We start from the raw sequence: 26746 nt of genomic DNA on the forward strand, positions 1-26746 counted from the left end.
GGCGTGGGGCGCAGCATGGCGGTGGCGGCGCTGGAGGCCGGGGCTCGGCTGGGCCGGCTGCTGAGCGGGCCGGGGTCCGGCCCAGCGCTGAGAGCGGGGCGAGGGCACGGGACGGCGGCCGGGCGCTCGCGGAGCCGGCGCGAGGCGGACGCGCCCGTGTTCCAGTATGTGGGCGAGCGGGCGGCCCGCGCCGACCGCGTCTTCGTGTGGGGCTTCAGCTTCTCGGGGGCGCTGGGCGTGCCCACCTTCGTGCTGCCCCGCGCCGGGCCCGAGCGGCGCGCCGGCTCGCGTCCGCCCCGCAGGATCCAGCCGGTGCCCTACCGCCTGGAGCTGGACCAGAAGGTGCGGGCTGCGCGGCGCCCCCCGGCCTCCGCCGCCGCCCCCCAGGCGGGGCGAGGCTCCCTGCGAGCCGCTGCGACGCCGCGTGGCCGGGCGCCGGGGAGGGGGACCCTGCGGCGGCTGCGGGCCGCGGCGGGAGCGCGTTAGGGCGCACTCTAGTTTCTAAGCGGTTCCAGAATAGACTTTTTTTTTTTTTTTTTTTTAAGATTTTACTTATTTATTCATGAGCGACAGACACAGAGGGAGAAGCAGGCTCCGTGCCGGGAGCCCGACGCGGGTCTCGATCCCGGGTCTCCGGGGTCACGCCCTGGGCCTAGGGCAGGCGCTGACCGCCGAGCCACCCCGGAGGCTAGAGGCTTGGTTTGGAGGCCGGCTCGCGGCCAGCCCGGGGCAGTGTGCCCTCCAGGTGTGCTGGAGGCATGTGAGCTGCCTCCCGCCTGGGCCGTCTGGGCCGCCTCCTTCTGTTGGCCCATTACCTGCCCCAGCCCCTCTCCGCCACCGTCCACCGTCCACCGTCCACCGGAGGCAGCCGCAGCGCTCCTCATTAGCCGCCGAGGATCTTCGACAAACATCCCTGGGGGAAAAGGCTGTTTGCACTGGGTGGTATCTAGGTCAGGTCAGATAAAGAGAGCCTTGTGCATGGGGGCTCCCGGGGACCCACCAGGCGGCTCAGGTGAGAACGCCCTGGGAATGGAGCTTTGAAGTGGCTGCGGTCCCTTTCTGCCTCTTCAGGGGCTGCCGGACTGCGGGTTTGCGCCGCGTTGCGAGCTTCTCAGGACGGAACGGGTCAGGTTGAGATGCTGCAAAGCTTGCTGTTCCTGCAGCCGCTTTTCTTGAGTAAACATTCCCTAGATGGCTTTAAGTCTTTGGCTAATTTCCAGGGTTCTGAAAAAATGGATTCTGACGTTCTCCAGTGTGCTTGTTGCTCCATTTTCACTGATGCCATGTCCTTTTATTTCTTTTATTTTTTTATTTATGCCAGTCCATGTCCTTTTATTTCTTTTATTTTTTTATTTTTAAGATTTTATTTTTTCATGAGAGACGCAGAGGCAAAGACATAGGCAGAGACAGAAACAGGCTCCCTGTGGGGAGCCGGATTTGGGCAGGACTTGATCTCGGAGCCACCCAGGAGTCCCCAGTCCATGTCCTTTTAACATAATTATCGATGTGGTTGGATCACATCAACCATCTTGCTCTTTATTATTTTTTTAAAGCTTTTATTTATTCGTAAGAGACACAGAGAGGCAGAGACACAGGCAGAGGGAGAAGCAGGCACCCTATGAGGAGCCCAATGCGGGACTTGATCCCAGGACCCTGGGGTCACGACCTGAGCCAAAGGCAGGTGCTCACCACTGAGCCATCCAGGCATCCCTAAACAGGGTTTTGTTTTGTTTTATTTTATTTTATTTTATTTTATTTTATTTTATTTTTAACATGGTTTTAAAGTATACTTTGAACAACAGTTTATTGAAGTCTTTGATAAATCCAATGTCCGGGTCCCATTAGTGTCAGTTTCTTTTGGCTGCTTTTGTCCCTTCAGTGTAGGTCTTTGCATGTCTTCTACTTTTTGGTTGAAAACTGGACATTTTGGTGATGTTTTGTAATAACTTTGGATTCTGATATTCTTCCCTTGAGGTTTTGTTTTGCCCCCGCACCCCCTTTTTAAGATTTTATTTATTTTAGGGGAGGAGAGAAAGCACGGGCAGGGAGGTATGGTAGAGGGAGAAGCAGACTCCTTGCTGAGCAGGGAGCTCTATGTGGGGCTGGGTCCCGGGACTCTGGGATCATGACCTGTGCTGAAGGCAGCCACTTAAGTGACAGAGCCACCCAAGCACGCCCCGCCCTTTTATTTATTTATTTATTTATTTATTTATTTATTTATTTATTTATTTTTTTTCAGTAACTTTTTGGACTTCAAGTATACAGTCTTCCCTGCTGTGCATGGCTACTGATACCTTTGTTCCAGTTATCGATTTGTCTCTCTGCCCCCTCCTTTTCAGCCTCGCTTCTTGAGTGTTGCTTCCCAGCGTATACCTTTGTGGTCAGCCAATGATTTGGGCAGAGATTGTGCTCAGACACTTTAAGCCTTCAAGGTTTCTACCTTCTACCTTTGATTCTGTGTATAGGTCAGGGACCACATTCAAATATCAGGCTGTTCTCAAGTCTGCCTCAGCTTTACTTGGGATTGGATCCTCAGCTTTCCCTCGTTTACTTGCAGAGTTTCCCAGTCAACTGTGGATGTGTGGAAAGCCTTCTGTGGCAGTTTCACTTCTAAGATCTTTCCATTGCACTTTTGACTGGTCTGCCTCTCCTCTTGCCCTGATCAGGATTGTAACCTCAGATGGCCAAGTTGTGAATTTTCCTTGTTTGTTTCTCACTGGGTTCACTACTGAGCATGAGTTTTCACTTTCTACCCCAAAGTGAGTGTGTCCTTCCTGGCAACAAAGTTGATGGTTTTCATGGTCAACCCTGCCCTTTTAAAACTAGTGTGCTGATTGAGCTGGAGTAGATGGAGGACCCCAGATGGGAAGTCTGCAGATTCCTGCTGTTGTTACCTGAAGTTCTTTCATCTTCCTCCTCCTCTTCTTCTGTTGTTACCTGAAGTTGTTCTCCTCCTCCTCCTCTGCTTCCTCCTTCTTTTGTTACCTGGAGTTCTTGATGCTGCTGAAGTTCGTTTCCTGCCTTCCTTCCTTCCTTCCTTCCTCTCTCTCTTTCTTTTTCTTCTTTTCTTTTCTTTTTCTTTTCTCTTTCTTTCTTTCTTTCTTTCTTTCTTTCTTTCTTTCTTTTCTCTTTTCTTTTCTTTCTTTCTTTTCTTTCTTCTTTATTTTTTCATGAGAGACACAGAAAGAAAGAAGCAGAGACACAGGCAGAGGGAGAAGCAGGCTCCGTGCAGGGAGCCCGAAGCGGGACTCCATCCTGGGACTCCAGGATCACGCCCTGGGCCAAAGGCAGATGCTCAACCGCTGAGCCACCCATGTGTCTCTCTTCTTTCTTTTCTTTTCTTTTCTTTTCTTTTCTTTTCTTTTCTTTTCCTTTCTTTTCTTCTTTTCTTTTCTTTTCTTTTCTTTTCTTTTCTTTTCTTCTTTCTTTTCTTTCTTTTTCTTTCTTTCTTTCTTTCTTTCTTTCTTTCTTTCTTTCTTTCTCTCTCTCTCTCTCTTTCTTCTTCCTTCCTTCCTTCCTTCCTTCCTTCCTTCCTTCCTTTCTTTCCTTTCTTTCCTTTCTTTCCTTTCTTTCCTTTCTTTCTTTCTTCTTTTTCTTTCTCCAAGTAATCTCTACACTCAATGTAGTGTGCAAGCTCATGACACCAAGATCAAGAGTTGCATGCTTTTCTGACTCAGCCAGCCAGGCACCCCCCCTATTACCTGAAGTTCTAGCAGTCTTTCACAAATAAACATTTCTCAATTTGTTTATTCATTATTTTACTATTATTCTTTTTTAAAGATTGTATTTATTTATTCATGAGAGACCCAGAGACAGAGAGAGGCAGAGACATAGGCAGAGGGAGAAGCAGGCTCCATGCAGATAGCCTGATGTGGGACTCGATCTGGGACTCCAGGATGACACCCTGGGCCGAAGGCAGGACTAAACTGCTAAGCCACCCAGGCATCCCACATTTCTCAATTTATTTGCCTTTGATTTCTTGATCCCTGAAAAGGTTTTTGTTTTTTACAATTTTGTCCAGTTTTTTTTTTTTTTTTTTTAAGATTTTCTTTATTAGAGAGTGCACAAGTGGTAGGGAGGGGCAAAGAGAGAGGGAGGAGTAAACACCCCATTGAGTATGGTGCCTGACTCAGGGCTCAATCCCAGGACTCTGAGATCATGACCTAACCTGAGGGCAGACGGTTAATTGACAGCTACATATAATACTATATGTTCTTTGAGCAAACAACCTGTCATTTATTGTGGAAAAAACTTGATATCACAAATCAGTTCATGCTTTATTGGAATTCTTTTTCAGATTTCATCTGCTGCCTGTGGCTATGGATTCACATTGCTCTCTTCTAAAACTAAAGATGTGACGAAAGTTTGGGGTATGGGGCTCAACAAAGATTCCCAGCTTGGATTTCATAGGAGCCACAAAGATAAAAGTGAGTGTTCTCATCTTGGCTTCTCTGTGCTGTGATTGGTCTGAGAGAGCTCCCTTTTGTTTTCAAGAATATTGATGACATAAACCAGACTGGCACAACACAGTAGATGGAGTCTTACATGGATGTTATTTGAAACTATCTGGACTAGACTGTTGTGTTTTTGTTTTTGTTTTTTAAAGATTTTATTTATTTATTCATGAGAGACACAGGGAGAGAGAGAGAGAGGCAGAGACACAGACAGAGGGAGAAGCAGGCTCCATGCAGGGAGCCCAACGTGGGACTTGATCCCCGGTCTCCAGGATCACACCCCAGGCTGCAAGCAGGACTAAACGGCTGCGCCACCAGGGCTGCCCTGGACTAGATTGTCAGCTTCTTTGGTAATAACACTGAATCTTTAGGCAAAAGAGCCTTTACTGATAAGTAAAGGTGTTCCTGTTATTGTGCCTGGTGTATACATTTTTTAAAAAATTTTTATTTATTTATTTGAAAGAGAAAGAGAGAGAGTATGTGCAGAGGGAGAGGGGGAGGGAGAGAGAATCCTAAGCAAACTCTGCAGTGATAGTGGAGCCCGATGTGAGGCTTGATCTCAGGACTCTGAGGTCACGATCGGACCCAAAATCAAGAGTTGGATGCTTAACGGTCCAAGCCACCCAGGCCCCTTGCCTGATTTATAAATTAAACTTTATCATTGATATGTATGCATAGGAAAAAACATGGTACATATGGGGTTTGGTCCTATCCATAGTTTCAGGCATCCACGGGGATCTTGGATGTATCCCACAGGGATAAGGGGGGATGGCTGTATTATCTGGATAAACATTTCATTTTTTTTCTTGTTCTCTCATTCATGTGCATACATTTTTGTACAGTTTTGGTCAGTGTGTATTTTCTGCCTTCTTTCACTTAATTTTATATTTAAATTCTTTTGTAAGTCAGCACTAAAGTCTGTTGTAAGACTCCACATTGCATTTATTATCATTTTTTTAAAGATTATTTATTTATTCATGAAAGACACAGAGAGAGAGAGAGGCAGAGACACAGGCAGAGGGAGAAGCAGGCTCCTCACAGAGAGCCCGATGTGGGACTCGATCCCTTAACTCCAGGATCACACCCTGAGCCGAATGCAGACGCTAAACCACTGAGCCACCCAGGCGTCCTGTATACTTTTTTTTTTTTAAGATTTTATTTTATTTATTTGATAGGGTGAGCAGTGAGAGGGGTAGAGGGAGAGGGAGAAGCAGACTCCCCACTGAGCAGAGAGCCCTATGTGGGGCTTGACCCTTGGACCCTGGGATCATGACTCGAGCCAAAAGCAGCTGCTTAATAAACTGAGCCACCCGGGTTCCTCTGTTACAGCTTTTATTGGGAGCAGTTTAGGCATACATAGAAATGGACAGAGTTATGTAAAGCATGCCAGCTTCAGTTACCAACTGACTAATGTCAGGAGTGCTGTGGCTCTCCATCAGCATGACGCACTGTGAACCTGTTCACTCTTGTTTCAGCCCGGGGTTATGAGTATGTTCTGGAGCCCTCACCTGTCCCACTGCCTCTAGACAGACCCCAGGAGACACGGGTGCTGCAGGTCTCCTGCGGCAGAGCCCACTCTCTTATCCTGACAGACTGCGAAGGAGGTGAGTTGGCCTCTGCCAGGTTCATGGGGGAGTAGGGGAACCACTTTCTTGCCTTTGGGTCTAAACTGCTTCGTTTAATGGAACCACATGTAATTAGTTGAGGATGCCGGCATTTCCCGAGCAGGAAATGCTCGTTATATATGTTTCGTTATAAGTGAACCATACTGGTAGGATGGTTCAAGATCACCGTATTGGACAGATCCTGCCAGCTCTTTGATGTTCTCCACTCTCTGTGATTCTTAGAAAACCTCTAGTATTTATAAATGTGACAGTGCCACCCTAGCAAGGCCTCCCACTTGCTTTGCCGTGAAGTCGCTGAGCTGGGCTGTGCGTGTAGACAGCTTTTTCTGTTGTACTAAAAAAGGAGTCTGTTTGCCAGCACTTCAACTGGTGGGCTTCCAGATTCCAGATAACACGGACTCTCTCTAGAGGAGCGATTATTTCTAGGCAAAGGCCAACTTGACTAAATGTTTCCAATTTCATTTTCTGGCTAAGCTTGCTTTGTGGGCAAAGGCAAAGGTGGTGTTCAGGAACTCTTTGAAGACCAGGTTTGGTGTGGAGGGCATGCTCTAGTGACAGATCCAGGGAGTAGGGGTGATGGGGCCCTCCCCAGGAGGTGCTTGCCTCTGAGCGCTGAATTCCTGAGAGGTGGAATGAGGGCCTGCGAGGGGGGGGGAAGGAGAGGCAGAGGCAGAAGGGACAGTCAAGCGGCCAGATCCCCCAGCATGTCTGCGGGTGTGCTTGCAAAGGCTGAGGGGATGAGAGAAGGAAATCAGAAGTGCTTAGGGTGAGTGGTTGGACTAAAGACCACTTCCGAGAGCCCCTTGCAGTCCTCACACTCTGGGATCCCCAGAACCTGCAGAACTGATTTCCTTGGTTGTGTTCTTCTTTAGTCTTCAGCATGGGAAACAACGCTTACGGGCAATGTGGAAGAAATGTGGTCGAAAATGAAATTTACAGGTGAGTTCCCCAAAGGACTTCCCTAGATCGTGTTAAGCATTTAACATTTCCCGTGTGGTTACTGAGTGATAGACCCACTGAGCAGGAAGTGGCTAGCTTCCCCATGTTTGAGTGGGGTGGTGAGAAGTCACTGGAAAGCTGTGGAGGGTATTGCTTCATTGCAGGTTGAGCTCTGAGCATTAGCTCAGTGGAAGGGAGGGCAGACGGGCATTGCTTGTGGTGCATAGAACTTCTTTTGAATTAGTTTTTTATTTTACCAAATGGATTAACTTTAAAAATTCCTCTCTGTTTATTCTTATTTAGTCTTTTTTTTTTTTTTCTTCAAGATTTTAAGTAATCTCTACCTTTAACATGGGGCTTGAACTCATGGCCCCAAGATCAAGAGTCACCTGCTGTACCCACTGAGCCAGCTAGGAACCCCTTATTTATTTTGGTCTTTAAAAAAACTCCCCTCTGCTTCCTCAAATTGGGTCTAAATACCACTCTCACCTCTGGCAGCATATTAAAATTACCAAAGTGGGGGGCACCTGGTTGGCCCAGTCTGGAAAACGTGTGACTCTTGATCTTGGGGTCGTGAGTTTGAGCCCCACATTGGGCGTGGAGCCTATTAAAAAAAAAATTACCAAAGAGGTTTTTTTTTTTTTTTTTTTTTTTTTTTTTTTTTAAGAGTTGTTTTGTTTTACTCTCCTGCCTCGGCTTACCTCTGCCTTATATTTGACCTTGAGACTTTCCCTAACTGTAACTGTGTGCATGTGGAGGCAGGACCACACAGTGCTTACCATGACCATATGTCTTTCTTCTCCCCAAATTCCACTCCATGCCCTAAACCCCCTCCCCCGCCCCCCCCACAGTGAAAGTCACAAAGTCAATAGAATGCAGGACTTCGATGGACAGGTGGTCCAGGTAAGAGACGAGTGCTGAGAGCCCCACTCATCCAGCCCCTAGGGGTGCTTTTGCAGGAGTGAAAGGTGAGTGAAAGGTGGGGGCGGTGAGGGCACATTGGTTAGGGCAGTTATCTGAATTAATACACTATTTTTGTAAAAATTACTGCCTGTCTACTGTAGGTCAGGAGAGTATTGGTTCTCACTAAGTTATGGTGGTACAGAGTTTAATAAGGTTTGAGGGATGATACTCTAAGGGGGAGAGACCAGGTAAACTAGCTATGTGTGTGTGTCCCAGGCTGGCTATATCTTGCTCACTATTTCATTTCCATCCCTGGTGCTGACCCTGGCACGTAGAAGTACTTACAGTAAATACTTAAATGCATAAGCAGGTGCTTACAGGAAGGGCCCTGAAAGCACAGGAGAATTGTTAAGTCTCTCAGGGGTGGAATGGGAGGGAGAGAAGGCATCGTGGGAGAGGTGGCAGAGGCATATATTGGATAGACCAGGGCCAGAAAGGTTTTATGGCTGAAGGAGGGGGCAGCCTGAGAGCTTGGAAGGGTAGATGGTGAGCTAGTGACAAAGATTGGCTGCCAGTAGAGAGGCAGAGGAGGGGAATGGGGAAGAGAAAGCCTGATGGAGGAGGGGACTGGGCAAGAATAAGATGTGGAGGCCATGTGGGGCAGCTGCCTAGACCCAGCTGTCTTGCTGCTTGGGAGTGGTAGGGAATGTGGTGAGCTTTGGGTCCATCGACCAGGACACTGGGTTTCCAAGGATTTCTCCTCATCAGCCTCACCTCTGTCTGACAGGTGGTTTGTGGCCAGGACCATAGCTTGTTCCTGACGGACAAAGGAGAAGTCTACTCTTGTGGCTGGGGTGCTGATGGGCAAACAGGTAGAGGGACCTTTGACCCCTGGGTTGGTGCCCTAGGGAGGTGTGAGCTGGAGCGCTCCTGTGGACTAGCCCCCACCTTCCTTAGACTCTTCCTTCTCTTACCACACTAGTTAGTTTGTCCCGCCTTATTCCCTTCACCCCTCCTCCCATGGCCACCAACCCGTCCAGGGTTGGGTAGAAGATTACAGCCACCCCTCAACAAACAGATACACAAATGCCATCTAAAGGGAACTCGATTTTAACTCTTGAGGAGAATGTGATTAAGGGTGGGAGAAATGAGGGATAAGCTTTATTAACCTTGCTTATTTAATCCTTTTGTTTTTTGATATTTGTCTGAAGGGAAGGCCTTTAAATTTAAGATTAAAATTTTGAAAAAAAATTAAATTTTGTGTAGATCCTACATAATCTTGCCAGCACAGTGCATCACTTTTGTTTGCTGTTTTGCGTTTTCTTCTGGTTCTTGTTCATATGTATACATCTTTTATATTATAACATAGGTGTGATTTTATATGCTTGTTTTCTCTTTTAAATTTTGTTGGTATAGATTTCACAATTGGGTTTTTAATATTTGTATGATGCAGCATCAAGCTAATTTACCATAAGGTAAATTAATAATTATTTATCAAATAATTACTTAATCATTACCCTATTGCTCAGGAGGTATACTTTTTGGAGCCATGCGGAGGAATGGGAGGGCGACCACACATTGGTCATTGAAGAAATTATGACATTTATCACATATATGTACACTTTTTCTTTTTTGGGATTGTTGCCCTAGGATAAATGTCCAGGAGTGGGTCAAAAGATTAGAATATTTTTGTGTTTTCAGAATATATTGTTAACTTGCTTTCTAAGAGTTTTATCAGTTTGTACTGTCCTCAGCAATGTATGGAAGTACTACGGTAGCCATAACCTCTCTAGCAGCAAATATGGTCAATTTAAGTGTGCTAATTTCATCAGTGTACCACTTTTTTTCACGCTCATTTCTTTGGTACTGTAAAGCTGACTCTTCTTTTTATTTTTATTTTTTTTTTAAATTTTTATTTATTTATGATAGTCACAGAGAGAGAGAGAGAGAGGCAGAGACACAGGCAGAGGGAGAAGCAGGCTCCATGCACCGGGAGCCTGATGTGGGATTCGATCCCGGGTCTCCAGGATTGCGCCCTGGGCCAAAGGCAGGCGCCAAACCGCGGCGCCACCCAGGGATCCCTTCTTTTTATTTTTAAAATTGTGCTGTTGGTAATTTTTGAAGATCAGCTTTTTATAAAAATAAGAATATTGTTGATAGATGCATCCTGACAGCACAGAAATGAGGTTAAAAGTGCTAGTCCCACTTGATGGAGAAAACCATGGTTAACAGTTTTCTGTTGCCATTCCAGAAATGAGCTGTCATAGGTGACACTTCTCACCTCCCTGCCCTTGCCTGTCGGGCTTAGTGTCCAGTCACACAGGCCCCTGCAGTGGTTCCTAGAGCATGCCTCCTCTAGCAGCCACAGGGCCTTGGCACAAGCTGATCCTTGCCTGGAATGCCTGTCTCTGCTCTCCTTTTCATACTTTAGGCCTCATCTTGGGTGCCATCTCTTCTGTGAAGTCTTTCCTGGACATCCTTCCTAAAACGATTGTCTTCCTCCCATGCAGATTCTATCTTAGGATCTTGTTCCTTTCTTTCATAATCCTTCACGGTTTGAGTTTTTCTTTTTTAAATCTTATTATACGTGTATTACAGTATGCACAAAAGATGATATGTTGTCAATACTCTTCAAATTGATCTACGAATTCAGTGCAATCCTGATCAAAATGTCAACTGCCTTATTTGCAGAAACGGACAAACTGATCCTGAAATTCTAATAGAATTGCCAGGGACCACAAATAGCCAAAAGATTTTGGAAACAAAGTTGGAGGACTTGCACTTTCTGATTTCAAAATTTATAGCAAGCTAAACTAATTGAAACATTGTGGTACTGGCATCAGGATAGACAGACCATTAGAATAGAATGGGGAGTCCAGAAGTAAACCTGTACATCTATGATCTGTTTTTTATTTATTTTTTATTTTTAAAGATTGATTTATTTGAGAGAGAGCGAGAGAGCATGGAAGGAGAGGCAGAGGCAGAGGTAAATCTCAAGTAGACTTGCTGCTGAGTGCAGAGCCCAATGTGGAGCTCAATCTCACGACCCTGAGATCAAAACCTGAGCTGAAGTCACGAGTTGGATGCTCAACCAACTGGGCCACCAGGCGCCCCTGAAATGCAGTTCGTTTTGTGTGTTGATTTTGTATCCTTCTTTGCTGAGTGCAGTTCATTCATTCTTGTAGCTGTACGACATTCTACCGCTGAATATACCTCTATGTATTCAGTTTCCCATCAATCGATATTTGGACGGTTTACAACTTTCTGTTATATGTCTAGCAGTGTTTCTCTGGCCAACTGTGTCTCCCGTTCACATGTTAGAACATGTTAGTGCTCTCATGAAGATGCTGTGAGTGGCAGGAGATTGTAGAATATGCTCCTGTATTCAAATGGTTGTTTTCCGAAACTGTTGCAACCAAGTGTCCCCTGGCTGCAAGGTGGTGTTCTCAGCCTGGCCAAGGCTTACTATTGTCCACTTCAAAGCTTTTGCCTGTCTCGTGAGTGGGAAATAGTATCTTACTAAGGTTTGAATTTGCATTTTCCTAATAACTGCTTGAGAGTGACCACCATCTTTTTATAAATTTACAGGCCAGTCTTGTTTTCTGTTTTCTGAAACACTCTGTTCTTTGCCCATTTGCTGACTTGTCTTTTTTCCTATTGATTTTTAAGGATTCTTTTATCTTGTACCTGTATTATTATTTTTTTTTTAAGATTTTATTTATTCATGAGAGAGGCAGAGACATAGGCAAAGGGAGAAGCAGGCTCCAGGCAGGGAGTCCGATGTGGGACTTGATCCCAGAACCCCAGGATCACGCCCCGAGCCAAAGGCAGATGCTCAACCACTGAGCCACTCAGGCGTCCCTTGTACCTGTATTCTTTGCAGTTCTAGTGCCGCATGTGTTTTCTCCCAGAGTTTGTCTTGACCTTTTGTCCGTTTGAGTTTTGAATTTTAACTGTTTTCTTCATTGCTTATTGCTTCCTTTTCAGATTTACCTGGGCATTTTCAATAGTCCCTTATTCCTGCTTTTATCTCTTTAAACATTGCCTACAGAGTTATTTTTTTAAAGTTTTGTATATTCTAATATCAGGGTCTGAAGTCTTGAGACTGTCAAGTGGTTGTTTGTTGGTTCAGTTTACTCTCTGACTCACGGGTATCCTTCCTTATGTGTTGAGTAACTTTTGACCATGAGCTCATATTTCATTGAATCCAACTTGTGGAAGTTCGAAGGGCCTAAACTGGAGACGCTTTCCTCCAGAGAGGATTCGGGTTTGCTTCTGCCTGTTGCTAAGGGGTGCTGCCAGTTGGACGTTGCTTTGGGTCCCTTTATAGAAGCACGGTGTAAAGCGAGAGTCTCTGGTGTGCATTCTGCCTTGGTCTGCTGCCCAGGGCTCACTCTCCATCACAGTGCTAATGGTGACATTTGTCCTGATATCCTCTGGCCAGTCCTGCCTTTTCCTCTGTTCACCGTCTGCCATGCCAGCATGCCAGTTTTGGTGTACTGTTATTTTGGGAGGTGATGTAGGGGGCTGGGGTGGGTTGGGCTCTTGGAGATTGCCTTTATTTTTTGGTAAGCCCAGCGGTGCTTTAGAGATTGCTTGTTGCAGTGTTCTATGTGTGTATTCTCCTAGGATCCACTGGCCTTATTTTGTAGGGCTGTTCTATCTGGCATAGGTTTCTAACTTGAATCAGACTTAGAAAGCCTCAGGGGTCTTACAAATAAATCATTCTTCCCGTTTCATCCTCCTCTGAGAGAGGGTGGAGAAGGAAGTTGTAGAGCAGCTGAGAAACAGATTAGCATTTCCTTTCTTTTTATTTTATTTTATTTTATTTTATTTTATTTTATTTTATTTTATTTATTTATTCATGAGAGACACAGAGAGAGAGAGGCAAGAGACATAGGCAGAGGGAGAAGCAGGCTCCATGCAGGGTGCCTGCTGCGGGACTCATTCCGGGGACTCCAAGATCACGACCTGAGTGGAAGGCAGACACTTAACTGCTGAGCCACCCAGGCGTCCCTAGATTAGCATTTTTTTTTTTTAAGATTTTATTTATTTATTCATGAGAGACACAGAGAGAGAGGCAGAGACACAGGCAGAGGGAGAAGCAGGCTCCATGCAGGGAGCCCAACGTGGGACTCAGTCCCGGGTCTCCAGGATCACACCCTGGGCTGAAGGGGGCGCTAAACCGCTGAGCCACCCGGGCTGCTCCTAGATTAGCATTTCCAAGATGATGTTGGTAAAGGGTTGAAAATTGTGCTTGGCACATAGTAAGTCTGTGTTAAGTATTTATTCCAGGAGTCCATAACTGGGAGTAACGCTTTGCCACCATGTCAGGTCTAGGTCACTACGATATCACCAGCGTGCCCACCAAGCTGGGCGGAGACCTGGCTGGAGTGAACGTTGTGCAGGTGGCCACCTATGGTGACTGCTGCCTGGCCGTGTCTGCTGAGGGTGGTCTCTTCGGTTGGGGGAACTCTGAGTATCTGCAGCTGGCCTCCGTCACTGACTCCACGCAGGTACGAGGTCACTTACCACCCGGGCTGGGAGCTTTGGAAATACAGAGTGGTAAGGGCATGTATGAGAGCTTCTTCAGCAAAGTGTAGTGTAGGAAGTGCTGCTCAGGCCTGACCACCTGTAAGGCTGCCTCTTCTTGGCCATCTTATGGGAGTCAGGAAAGAAAGCTGGGGTCCAGAGCCATCATTATCAACTCTTTGATGTGATAGTCCTGGTTTAGAGCAGTCTGCTGGCTGTGCCTGTGTGCCCTGTCTCAGTCTAGAAGGGGTATGAGGTATGAGACAGTTTATGTAGTTCCCATGGTGGCACCATGTGCTTTCTATTGCAGTGTGACATATATGCCCAGTAAAGCATGCAGATCACCAGTGTGACATGAGGACACCTGTACCCCACCTACCCACCCAACCAGTAGGACACACAATACTTCAGAAGTCACTGCATGTGGCCTCTCTGGTCACCGCCCCTACCTTCTCACCAAAGGGAGCCACCATCAGTACAGCACAGCATGATTTTAAAGTTAAGGGGAATTGCAAATGAAAACAAAAAGTTGAGTTCACTGCATGATGAATCTCTATCTCTCACTTGTGTTCAACCATTACCAACTAATGGTCCATTTAAAAAAACAGACAAAACCAAAAAACCAGAGACATAATCCACCATTTTTGAGTGTAGAATTTAGTGGTTGTTAGTGTAGTTATGCAGGTTATGTAGGTTGTGGAGCTGTTCAATTCCACAAAATTTTCTTTACTCCCCATATCCCACTCTCCCTAAAACAATCCCTACCCCTAACGGTCAGTTTTTGTTGCCATCTACCTCTCTCCTGGATTTTTTTTTTTTTTTAAGAGAGAGCATGCTCATGGAGGGGCAGAAGAAGAGGGAGTGAGAAAATCTTAAGCAGGCTCTGTGCTGAATGTGGAGCATGACACAGGGCTCAATCTCACAACCCTGAGATCATGACCTGAGCTGAAACCAAGAGTCAGACGCTCAACCAATTGAGCCACCCAGGCACCCCTGCCCTGGGTTATTTTGTAGTAAATCCCAGATTATCATATTTTATCCATTAAAGTTTCCATATTGTGTCTTTAAAAGATAAGGGCTATTTAAAAAATACACTTTATTCCTTAATACCATCAAACTTCTGACAACTTACAGAGCATTTAATATACATATATACACACACACACATATATATACACACATACATATACATATACATGTATATATATTTTTTAAAGATTTATTTCTTCATTTTAGGGAGTGAGAGCATGAATTGGAAGGGCAGAGGGAGAGAATCTCAAGCAGACTCCCTGCTGAGCTTAGTGTCCAATACAGGGCTTGCTCCATCCCAGGACCCTGAGATCATGACCTGAGCCGAAACCAAGAGTTGGCTGCTTAACTGACTGAGCTTCCCAGGCGCCCCTTAAATATGTTTTTTTTTTTTTTAAAGATTGTATTTATTTATTCATGAGAGACACAGAGAGAGAGAGAGAGAGAGAAAGGTAGAGACACAGGCAGAGGGAGAAGCAGGCTCCATGCAGGGAGCCTGACATGGGACTTGATCCCGGGTCTCTAGGATTACACCCTAAGCTGAAGGCTGCGCCAAACCGCTGAGCCACCTGGGCTGCCCTAAATATGTATTAATAAAGAGATCAGCCCTGAGGGGAAAAAAGGTCAGTGAAAAAGATGAGGAGAAGCATTCCCTGTGGTCCGTCACAGTGGCTAGAAGCTGTTAGAGGTATGGTTCTGAGCTTTCTAGTAGCCAAAGTAGAGAAGAAAACAGGCCCATTTAAATGATTCATTGTTTCTATAACATAACACAGTCGTTAGGGGAAACTGTGGTTCTTCCTGTTGCTCCCAGGTCCTGAGAAAAATATCTTCCCACTGCCTCCCTGTGGGGGACAGATCCAGTTTTGTGGCACTGTTACCACTGCATAACAAATGACCCGAAACTTAGTGGTTTAAACCAACACACATTTATTCTCTCTTAGTTGCTGTGGATCAGGAATCTAGGGGTGACTTCGCCGGGTTTTCTGACCCTGGTCCCTTGAAGGCTTAGAGTTCAGCAGCCGAAGGCTCCACTTCCAGGACCACCCCGGTGGTGGTTGGCAAGACACAGATCCTCCTGGATCGTTGGACCGGGGCCCCAGTTCCTCACTGTTGGCCAAGCCTGCCTTGGTTCCTGGTCCTGCTTCTCCCTGTGGCAGCTCCCAACATGGCACCTGGCTTCATCAGAGCAAGCCAAAGAGCAAGCAAGAGAAAGTGCCCATAGGACAGCAGCCAGCCTTTTATCATTTAATCTTGGCGGTGACCTCCCCTAGCTTTCACTGGCATTCTCCATGTGGGTGTGACTGGTGGGAGGTGGGGATCATGGGGACTGTCTTAGAAGCAGCCCAACATGGCCTTGTCTTGTGGGCGGCTGCAGTGGCCCTGTGCTAGAGCGTTTCTTGGCGCTTGCTGAAGGCGTTGGACCAGAGCACAGTCAGGTAAAGACGCTGTCTGACGGCCTCGCCTCCTCCAGGCATACGTTTTCTGGATCCGTGAGCCCCCTTATTCCTTAAAAGTCAGCTTAGAGACTGTTACCCTCCAGCTGTCCCCATTTGAAAGTGCATCTGTAAAGATTCATGGCTGTCACTGAAGCACTTAAAGTTTGCCTTTCCAGAGGGTTACTCCTCAGAGGTGCCAAGACCAAATCCCACTGGAAGGCTAAGTTGGCCACACTTCATCCTCCAAACCCTTGACACCTCAGGTCTTTCATTCTTGGCAGCAGATCTGGTCCATATACTATCAGATGAGGGTGCCCTCAGTTTCCCCACTCGGAGTCCTCCACCCTCCATTCCAGGCCCACTGCCTATTGTAGCATGGGGATGTCATCTTGCCCCCCAGAGATGTGATTCTCCTCCCTGCGCCTTGGGGCACATCTCCTCCCTCCTCAGAAGCCCTCCTCCATCTGCTGGGCCTTCTTCACCATAGCCTCAACGTCCCCTTCTCCACTGGCCCCTTCCCATCCGTCCTTACACCCAACCCATGTGGCCTCCGTCTGCAGAGGCCGTGTACGGGCTTCCTGGTCTCTACCCAGACTGTTCAGGGTCTGCACGTCTATATCCCTAGGCATTTCCACTTGACTGGCTCTGGGTGCAGTGAGCTCCTGTGTATCCCCCACATCTCGGTCCTCCACTGTGTCCTAGCCATCACATTACCTCTGGAAATCATGCCCCTCCTCTCTTACTACCTGTGCTCAGGGGAAAGACTGACTCCTTTTCCTGGCCTACGACGTCCTGCATGTCTGGTCTCTGTATCCCCCCTCATCCCTCTGCTTCATCCTCTCTGACCTTGTTCAGACCCCTGAAGGTGTCCTGCCTGCCCCGTTCCCTGTGTATGTGCCAGCTCCGCTCCTTGGACTGGCCCCTCTCCCCTTGCCTGGTTATCCCTGCTTATCCTCCAGGCCCCAGGATAAAATGAAACCTTCGGGGTCTTTCCCTGACGCTCCTCCCTGCAAACTAAACCAGGTTGCGCGACATTCATTCTCAGAGACCCTGGACTCTCCTTCATTACACTCGGCCCAGATTACTTTTGTGTGAATTTTGGCGGGCCCCTTACCTCTAACACTAGACCCCGCTTAAGAGAGGGATCAGGTTACCCTTCCCTGTTGTATTCCCAGTACCTGGTTAGATGTTTAGCCTATCTTGGGCGTTCAGGAGGTACTTGTAGATTGAACCAATGACCTGGGACTTGATCTGCTTTGTACATAAGACCGACCATTTCCGACTTCTCACTGGCTTGTCTTCTAACTGCGGCTCTGGTTTTGATTCAGGTGAATGTCCCTCGGTGCCTACCCTTCTCAGGAGTGGGGAAGGTGAAGCAGGCCGCGTGTGGCGGTACAGGCTGTGCTGTGTTAAATGGTGAGACCCTCCTGCGGGCATCTGAGTGGGAAGCTGTAGGTGGGTCCAACGTGGGCCGGCTCAGTGTCCCCTGGACTCATGGCTGGGGACCCCATCCTGAGGGAGGGAAGGGGAGGGTGGCTGTGGGAAGACCTAGTTAGACTGGACTCTGCATAGACGGTGAGGGTGACCTTGACAGAAGGATACTAGCCATGATTCCAAAGTAGACGAATAAACAGAACTTGGTCATTCTCACGTCTGAATAATAGCAGACCTCCGGAGTGGAGAACCAGCTCCTTCCTCTGTTTCCCTTAGCCTGGACCAGAGAGTCAGCCCTGCCTTCCCCAGGGAGGCTGTGCCAGGAAACAAAATATAGAGAGAAGAGCCGTAGGGTCTGGATACTGAGGCCGTTGCCCCTGGGATTAAATGTCTGGCACCGCTGAGGAGCATAAAACCTTCTATGACCAAAATAATTGTTTCCGAGACTTTTAGGAATCTGGCCAGAGGCTGGTTGTGTACTTGACTGGCTCTCCTGATCAGTGTGAAAGAAAGAACATCCGTGTAGGAAAAACCTCCCTTCTGGCCTCTCCTGTACTCCCCGGGCCTCTGGGGGATGATGACCTGGACCCATCCTGGTTACCCTCCAGCTGTGGGAAGTTTGTGTCCTGAGATTGGGAGCTGGCTAGACACCCATCACCAGCAGGAATTGGAAAGAGGAGGGAAGAAACATTATTTTAGATCTCCGTCCCTATGTTCTTGCCAAGCAAGAGGGGGAAAGAACAACAACAAAAAAACCATCTATGTGGAGATAAGGCATGTTGGTGGTGCAGTCAGGATTTCCAGTGAGGGCGGGCTGCACTGGGTTTGACCCACTGACCGCCGTGTTTGTTGTCATGCAGGAGAAGGACATGTTTTCGTCTGGGGCTACGGGATTCTTGGGAAAGGCCCAAACCTTGTGGAAACTGCATTTCCAGAGGTGATCCCACCCACTCTCTTCGGCCTGACGGAGTTCAACCCGGGAGTCCACGTTTCTCATATTTGGTGTGGTCTCAGCCACTTTGCTGCCCTGACCAGTAAGTGACCAGTGCAGCTCCGGAGGCTGGCAGAGCTGAGCCGAGCTTAGCTGGCAGCCCCATGCTGTGCTCTCCCTTCTCTGTGTGGATAATTCAAGAGTGGGGCTAAGCCACAAGTTGCTTGGCTTGAGGTAGGATGATGTGTGCCTTCTCATCATCCCGGAGTTGTGTGTTTTTGGTTCATTGGGTTCGTGGTCAGGATAACATTAAAGGAGGTTTTCTCCAGAGGACACCAGTTGGTGGTAGGAGTGGGGACCGTCAAGCATGGCGGGCTGGCGGAAGCCAGCAGAGGTCTGGCGAATCCACGGTGGGTAACCAGGAGGTGGATGTGTGTGGTGGCTAGAGGCAGGTCTGGAAGCCCGTCCTGTGGTTTCATGGAGGCTAGTCTGCCTGAGTCCTCCAGGGATCTGAGGTGGGGCCCAGATGGAGGTTTTTGCAAAGGTTTGCCAAATTACAAAGTCGTAAAATGTCCCGTGACTTGGTGGACCTCTAGCTGGTGTGCTTTTCTCCATCATGGCTTTGGAGAAACAGACCCCCACCACCCCCCAAGTGAGTGTCATTGGTTCAGTTTGGCTCTCCAGCTGACCTGGATAGTCAGACTGCACTAAATTAATTTCACGTGATCCTCAAGTAAATTCGCGGTTTCCTTGCGATTAGAAAATCTTTTTGTCTTATGGAAAGGAAACATCTGGCCTGGGATGGTGAGTTTAGGTCGTCCAGAGTCACAGGAGTCTTTTTAAACCACTTTGCTTGAGCCAAGAAGAATCCGTGTGGCCGGATTCTAGAGGTAACAAAGATGTATTTTCTCTTTCTTTTTTTATTTTCTTTTAAAGATTTTATGTATTTACTCATGAGAGACAGAGAGAGAGAGAGAAAGAGAGAGAGAGGCAGAGTCACAGGCAGAGGGAGAAGCAGGCTTCATGCAGGGAGCCCGACGTGGGACTCGATCCCGGGTCTCCAGGATCATGTCCTGGACTGAAGGTGGCGCCAAACCGCTGGGCCACCCGAGCTGCCAAAGATGTGTTTTCTAAGACATCTCCAGGCTTAAACTATGTGCACAGTCATTTGCTTGGAAATCCATGCAGAGTGTTCAATGAGGGTGGACTGTTTTCTGTTTGCTGTCAGGTCGTGTGGCCGTTGTGGGTCATGTTGAAGTGAATTCCCTGTCTAGATTTTCCCTAAGACCCAGTGGCCACCCTCCCCATGCCGGTCACTGTCCCTTAGTAGGTGGAGCATCAGAGCTTGGGCTTCTGGCCCATCTGTGGGGCTAGCATTTGCATCTGGCCAGCTGGGGGTTGGTGTTGGTTGGTTTACCCTGTGGTCTGCTAACATTGAGGGGAGCCAGACTGAATTGTTCTGTTGAACACATAAAACTTGAGGGTGGAGGACCAAAGAGGCTGTGAGATCAGAGGACTTCAACAGCTTGTAACAAGAGGATTCCTTGTTTAATTAACAGCCCATATTATTGTACTCCTGGCTTTTCTTCTCTTCTCCATGACTAAAGCCTTCTGCTAGAAATGGGGCCTCTGTGCCAAGGAGCACCCCATGCTGGTGTGGCTGGAAATCTGTGGTGAAGTCTGGGCTGTGGGAGGTGCCCTGCCAGGGCTGGGGGGTCCATCCTGCAGGTTGGTGTTCCCAGGGACCCCCTAGGTTCTGTCATGCTGTTGTCTACGGCACCCGGGCTATCTTTCTCCTTCATGGCACTTTTTACAATTTGAAAACACTCATTTTTACGGTGAGGTTTGCTCATTTGTTTAGGTCTTACTCTTCGGCTAGCTGCAGCCCTGTGAGGACAGGAACTGTGCATGTTCAGTCACTGCCCTGTCCCAGCTTCTAGCACACAGTGGTGCTGGTCACCATGTGTCTCTTGACCAAATGGTCCCGAGATACGGAAACCTGGACAAGGAATGACGGATCGTCCTGTGTCTCACTCTGTCAGGGCATGACCCAGGTTCAAGGGGGCTCAGCTCTCAGGATTTGAGGAGGGGGTGTGCATAAGGGGTACGCAGAGCAGGCTGTGTGCAGGAGCTGCCTAGCCCCAGAGCTCCACACATATGCCAGTCCCCAGTGTGACGGATGCAGCGTGCATCTGGGCTTGGCTGTGTTTTGGTATGGGAATGGTATACTTTTCCATTCAAAGGAAACCACTAATGCCTGGTAGGAATTGAAACTTTTTTTTTTTAAGATTTTAAAAATGTGTTTATTCATGAGAGACACAGAAAGAAGCAGAGACATAGGCAGAGGGAGAAGCAGGCTCCCTGTGGGGAGCCTGATGTGGGACTTGATCACAGGACCCCGGGATCACATCTGTGCTGAAGGCAGATGCTCAGTCACTGAGCCACCCAGGTGTCCCTAGAAATTGAAACTTATGTTGGGCCCTGTTTGTCCCTGGTTCTAGAAAGCCTGTTCTCATGACCCTCCCGGAGACTCGCTCTTGGCCTAGCCTCAACCAAACTACCTTTTTCTTTTCTTTGCAGGCAAAGGAGAGCTGTTTGTGTGGGGCAAGAACATCCGAGGGTGCCTTGGCATTGGTCGCCTAGAAGACCAGTATTTCCCATGGAGGGTAAGTAAGCCTGCGCAGGGTGGGCATGAGGGCACACCCATGGCTTGAGGCTCCCCCAGTGTGCAGCTGGGCCAGTGCCAGGGCCCTGGGAACAGCTCCCTCTCTCAGGACGCGGCTGCCCACTCTTCTTCCCCGCAGCTTCAGGTGAGGTCCTGTCATGCTGAGGAGCCAGAGACAGTTCCTGGCACCAGTGTCTCAGGCTATACGGCTCATTGCCCTGAGCTCTGTCCCAAGGCCTGATGAGTGAGCAGCCTGCTGGAGGAAAGAGCAGCCACGCCGAGGGTCCCAGTCCCTCAGTGCCCTGGAAGAAGCTTCATCAGAGGCTGTCCATGGACACATGGAACAGGAAAACAGAGGCATGCCAGCACCTCAGAGGAGCAGAGTGCAGGCTGGGGGCCATGAGGCCCCAAGACAGAGAGATCTGAAATGACAAAGTTGGTGTGCCAGGACCTCTTTATAGAGGCCCCTGTGGAGGAATGTTTTACAGCGAATTTAAAAGCAAGCAGGATGTTTAATATTTAGAGTGCCATACCACAGCCACCAAAGTAAAAAAAAAAAAATAAATAAAAGCTTTCCTGAGGGGGAGGATGCAATTATACAAAAAAGGCTCATTTCAAAATTAAAGGGGGAAAAGGTTCTTTCCTAAATTGTAGTTTATCTTAGTGTTGTTTACTAAGTCCTCCTAAAAGAAAAAAAAGAACTACTCACATTTCTGAAAACGGCACATGTGTACATAGTGCAAACTGTGTTACAAAAAATAAGTCTCACATCTCTTGTCCCAGATACTGATTAAAAAAAAATAAAGATTTTATTTATTTATTCATGAGAGACACTGAGAGGCAGAGACACAGACAGAGGAAGAAGCAAGTGCCTCACAGGGAGCCTGATGCAGGACTCGATCTCGGGACTCCAGGCTTAGGATCACACTCTGAGCCAAAGGCAGAGGTGCAACCCATGGGCCACCCAGGTGTCCCAATACTTTTTTTTTTTTTTTTTAATTTTATTTGTTTATTCATGAGAGACACAAAATGAGAGGCAGAGATACAGGCAGAGGGAGAAGCAGGCTCCCTGTAGGGAGCCCAATGTGGGACCCGATCCCAGGACCCCGGGATCACACCCTGAGCCGAAGGCAGGCGCTCAACCACTGAGCCACCCAGGTGCCCCTACTGGTACTTTCTTATGTTTCCTTCTAGAAACTGTCTCTGTGTAGAGAGGTGTGTGCATGTGTGTATGCCCAAATGTGTATATGCACATGTTTAGGTATCTTCCTTGAAGGTTGTATTTTAATATTTCAAAATTACGTAAAGCATTTTTTAAAAACCTTACGTGAACATGCAAAAGCAGCGTCTATTTGGAATAAAATAAGGATTTGTCTGTGAAAAACCCACTGCAAAATGTTTGGAGGCACTTCAGTGTTTTGGGGGCTGTTTCCCTTGGCTGCGGACTCTCTTGGTTCCCTGTGACCTCAGCAGGCTCCGACCCCTTTGGAGGAGCTGGAGGCGCTGCTGCTTAAGAAAACAGGTCAGAATGGAGGCTTTGTATTTGTTGGAAGAGATGTGTATCAGAGCTGTGTGTAGGCTGGTTGGTGCTCGTCCACTTGTATCCTGGGCCTGGGGTCCCCTTTAAGGGGTGAGGAACAGCTGCTCGGTGGATGCTGGGGGGCAGAGCAAGGACTGTGAGCGTTGACAACGTGGAGGTCCCACTTTTGTGGTAGCCCCTCGCTTCTCGCCGAGGGGAAGCTGAGCAAGCGGCCCAGTGGCCAAGTTTTGGATGAGTGACCACTGTGAGGGGTGTGGGGGGCTCCCCACCTGCCTCCCTTTCCCCCAGACTAGAGTGAAGATCAGTCATGATTGTACTGTCCCATCGAAATGGCCGGGCATTGGTATCCGTTGTGGGGCTGGAAGTAGCAGGCACCCGAGGCCAAGGCCACTTGCCACTGGGGCCAGAGCCAGCTTACGGGAGCCCTCCTCCATGGACTTCTTACTCACCAAGCAGCCCTCTGGGAACGTTGCTCTCTGCACCCCTGCTGTCTGGGAGGGGACACCTCAGGCTGTTCCCCTGATGGCTGCTTTCTTGCCAAACCACTGTCCTCCCCCTGGAACATTTTTGCTGAGCCCTACATGCCTCTGGGGTTGGGAGGACTGGTGAAGGAGAGCACCTTCTGGGGTGATGCTGGGGGCCTGGCCCTGCCCACGTTCTGTGGGCCCGGACCTTCCAGCCTGGGCTCTGGGGAATGGCAGTGGCAGGAACCAGCCTTATGTGTAGCTCCTACAATAGCACTAACTTGTCATTCTCAGATGCACAGAGCCCAGGCTGCTCTGACAGTATGTAGGCCCAGGGAACATGTGCCACTGGACTCAAACCCGTCCTTCTAGAAGCTTTTCTGGAGGTTTTCCTGCTGCACACTGACACTCAGAGCTCAGAGACGGTCAGCGAGTCCTCGAGGCCACTCACCCAGTAAGAAGCAGGGCCCAGAGTCAGACTCACATGTGTCTGACTTTGAGACCTCACTGTGGTACCCTCCTCTGCGAGGGTCCGGAGCTGAACAACCAGGTCCCCAGCAGTGGGGAGAGGCGGGGACATACCGCCCAGGTTTATACAGGACCCTCTGGTCTACCCGGTGGCACTGCGGTGCGGGCATGGGGCAAGTGTTTGCATGGCCTTCCCGGAACATCACCCACTCAGAAATGCGCTCTTTCTAGATACCTCCACCCATCTGAGGAGTCAGCAGAGCCGTCGGCTGTGCCGGGTGCCTTGCTCTCGTCCTCAGGACAGCCTCCAGAGGCCCCTGTCCCCCAGCCTGTGGCTCCGCAAATGGAAAGGGCTGCACCGTTTCAGGGCCATGCAGTGGGCGGGGCTGAGACCCGAACTCTCGGCTCCAGGTGCAGACTATGCGGTGCCCAGGCTGCAGACCCTCTGGCTGCCGGGCCTCTTCCCACACAGCCCTGGGTCCCAGGTGAAGTATCGGGGGCAATGGGTCTCTTGGTGCCACAAAGGAAGCTACAGATGCGGCCATATCGAGGAGCGGCCAGGGGCACTGATTCTGCGTTCCTTCTGGGTCCCCTGCCTTTGTGCCATGGGCGTTGTCATGAGGAGGGACATCCCTGAACAAGTTCTGCTCACACTGGTCAGAGTTTGTAAAAGTCCTTCAGGCCAGACGTGGTTCAGTTTTTGGAATGGTTTCTCTTTGCAGTAACATAGTGTAAATTGGTTTAGGAGAAATGCTCCGTTTAACCTCCACGAGGGCACATCCAGCACATTGTCTTGGACTCCAGAGATGGTGAGAGGCCGAAGACCCTGCCTGCCAGGGGGAGCACCCCCAGGGGCTCAGAGGCCAGCCCCAGCCACCATCCTCCCTGTGAGCACGGCAAAGCACAGCAGGGCCAGGTGGTTACTCTGCTTGGGGCTCTAATGGGCAGAGCCCCCGGGGACAAGGACAAGGTAGCTCAAGTGCAGCAGTGTGGGTACGGATGAGTGGGGAGCGGGGCGCGCTGCCTGGGGAGGGTCAGTGTAACGCGCTCTGGTGGCCCCGCGAGGTTGCTAGGAGCTCACCTGGGCCCAGTCAGCACGGAGGCAGCGTGTTCTCTTCTGCTCCTGTGGTCAGCCTGGAACGCTTTCTGCACCTTCACGATGAGCGGGGGGCACTGCTGCTTGTTTGTTCAGTGATCTCTGTATCGGTGTCGCTAAAGACGTTTGTTTAGGGAGGGAGGGGCAGGCCGCATGGCTTGGTCACTAGCATCCATTTGCCTGCCATCCAGGAGCCCTTAATGGACTCGTCTCCCCGCACCGAAGGTCCCAGGCTCGGGTCAGTGCTGCCGTCCGGGGCTTTCAGGCCAGGCCATCTGGATGAGGCCTCCCCCCCTTAGCTCGGCAAACTCCACCGGCTGCCACAGATCCCCCTTCCAGCTGTCCTGCTGCCCAGCAGAGCACTGCCCCCCGGGGGAGCGGGGGAGGGAGGCAGAACCCAGACCTGCTGGGCCGGAACAGCAGCACCGGGCAGGGGTCTGCCGACCACGCAGCGCAACAGCCCTGACTCTCAAGTTGCCACCTAAAAACACTCTTCTCACGTTTGCTGCTTTTGCATTGGGCACCTCTGGAAGGATAGTGGAAACTGGCTAAGAGTGGTTTCCAGTTCAGAGGGAAGGAGGGAATAAGGGGACAGGTGCTGACAGGCTGGGATTAAAGGTTAATAGAGGGGAGCCCGGCCGGCTCAGTCGGCGGAGCATGAGATTCTTGATCTCGGGTTGTGAGTTCGAGCCCCATGTTGGCTGTAGATCTTACTTAAGAATAAAATCAGGAAAAAGAAAAGGGATTTAATGCCTTTTAATTCTTTTGTGCTGAATGTCATTTTATAATGTAGCCATGAGAGAGTCTTGCCTACTGAAAGTAATGATAATAATAGTATTAGAAGAAGAAGGGAAAGTGCCTCCCTTCTGAGAACTGGTTTGGCTCTGGGGACGTGGACATCCTTGAGTGTTGGCACAGCCGGAGTGGGATGGAGTGGCCGTTTCCAGGGGCAGCCTGGACACCAGTGAAAGTCCTTTACAAGGCCGGCGGGCCGGAGCTTCCACGTCGGCTGAGGGCTGCGTGTCACCTCGCGGGTTGGCCTCTCCTGTGGTGAAATGCTGGCAGCGTGGGTGGGGAGCCTGGGTAGGACTGCCAGCGTGGCCTGTGGCCCCCTCAGCGACAGTGGGGCTCCCTCCTCAAGGGAGCACGGTGTCTGGGAAGCAGCCGACCCAGAGCTGAGGCCAATGGCTGCCGTAGCTGAAGATGCTGGCCGGGGCCTCGTTCCCACAGGCCCTGGCTGCAGGGAGCAGGGGTTCGTGAGCCGTTCCAGGGAGCCATGGTGGTGACCCCTAGGAAAGGCCACTGCCCCTGGCTTGGGAGCAGGTGTTGACCTCTGGCAGAGTTGTGCTCAGCAGGGAGTAGCGTCTGTGGGACGTGCAAGTTCTAGCAGTGATGTCTGCCATTGGCTGGGTGGGACGCTGGAGTGCCCGGTCCACCCAAACAGATCTGCCAGCCACGTGGAAGCACCCCCGTTTCCGTGGGGGGAGCCGAGGTGACTTGACCCTCCCAGGAGGCGGAACAGGGTCAGGCCTGGGCTGGGCCTCCTCCAAGCCGTGCGCCCTCACCGTGTGCCCTCACCGTGTGCTGGGTCTCGTTTTGCAGGTGACGATGCCTGGGGAGCCTGTGGATGTGGCGTGTGGTGTGGACCACATGGTGACTCTGGCCAAGTCATTTGTCTGAAGCCTCGCCCAGCCCGCGGGAGCCCGGAACCTGGCCTCAGAACCACTGGGGCTGCTCAGCAGAGGCCCCTGCAGGGGCTCCCCGCCCTTGGTGAAGCAAGATGCTCTCTGCCATGCCCTGAGCAGGAAGATGCTGCAGGTCCGGGGACTCAGGCCCCTCTAGCCGAGGGTGAGACCCGCCGTTTTCATCTCAGGATGGCTGGCTGTCCTTGTCAGGCCTGGCACCAGTGACAGGAGTCCTGGGCTGTGTGGCCCCAGCAGAGCGAGGAACCTCCGCACGTCTCGGCCCTTCCAGGACCGTGTGACGGCTCCCCGTGGCCCATCGGACTCCGGAAGCTACTCTGAGGGAAGCCTGGCCATTTTGTTTGATCTTAAAGGTGGCCTCAGAATCGAGTGGCCGGGAGGGCGTCTGTAGGCCCCCAGCACGGCAGAGCTCAGGGTGGGAGTGCGGGCGGCTGCGTGGGCTGCGTGGGCAGCGGGGCGAGCCCCGGCGCGGCTGCGGGAGCCAGGCTTCAGGCCCCCGCAGGAGTTAGAGCGAGGCCAGCCTCTCG

The 26746-nt window shown here is 49.8% G+C and overlaps 1 protein-coding gene across 2 annotated transcripts; it reads left to right on the top strand.

Moving 5' to 3' along the window:
- On the top strand, positions 1-26329 carry RCC1L (RCC1 like). Of its 2 annotated transcripts, none has more exons than XM_077908292.1 (11): positions 1-342; positions 4298-4427; positions 5930-6058; positions 6952-7018; positions 7870-7921; positions 8709-8793; positions 13256-13437; positions 17247-17334; positions 18213-18386; positions 20864-20949; positions 26119-26329. In XM_077908292.1, the coding sequence occupies exons 1-11, from the start codon at positions 16-18 to the stop codon at positions 26194-26196; spliced, it is 1398 nt and encodes a 465-aa protein (XP_077764418.1). In that variant the 5' UTR covers positions 1-15; the 3' UTR covers positions 26197-26329. The 2 variants fall into 2 exon arrangements, with proteins under 2 accessions (XP_077764418.1, XP_077764417.1); XM_077908291.1 differs by lacking the exon at positions 26119-26329 and adding an exon at positions 21088-21582.
- The last annotated feature ends 417 nt before the right edge of the window (positions 26330-26746 follow it).

This window comes from Canis aureus, chromosome 8, assembly GCF_053574225.1.
Source record: "Canis aureus isolate CA01 chromosome 8, VMU_Caureus_v.1.0, whole genome shotgun sequence".
Lineage (NCBI taxonomy): Eukaryota > Metazoa > Chordata > Mammalia > Carnivora > Canidae > Canis > Canis aureus.

Coding starts and splice junctions, on each gene's coding strand:
- RCC1L (XM_077908291.1), top strand. CDS start 16: ATGGCGGTGGCGGCGCTGGAGGCCGGGGCTCGGCTGGGCCGGCTGCTG. Junction 4,428..5,929: donor TAGGAGCCACAAAGATAAAA/GTGAGTGTTCTC, acceptor CTCTTGTTTCAG/CCCGGGGTTATGAGTATGTT. Junction 6,059..6,951: donor CCTGACAGACTGCGAAGGAG/GTGAGTTGGCCT, acceptor GTTCTTCTTTAG/TCTTCAGCATGGGAAACAAC.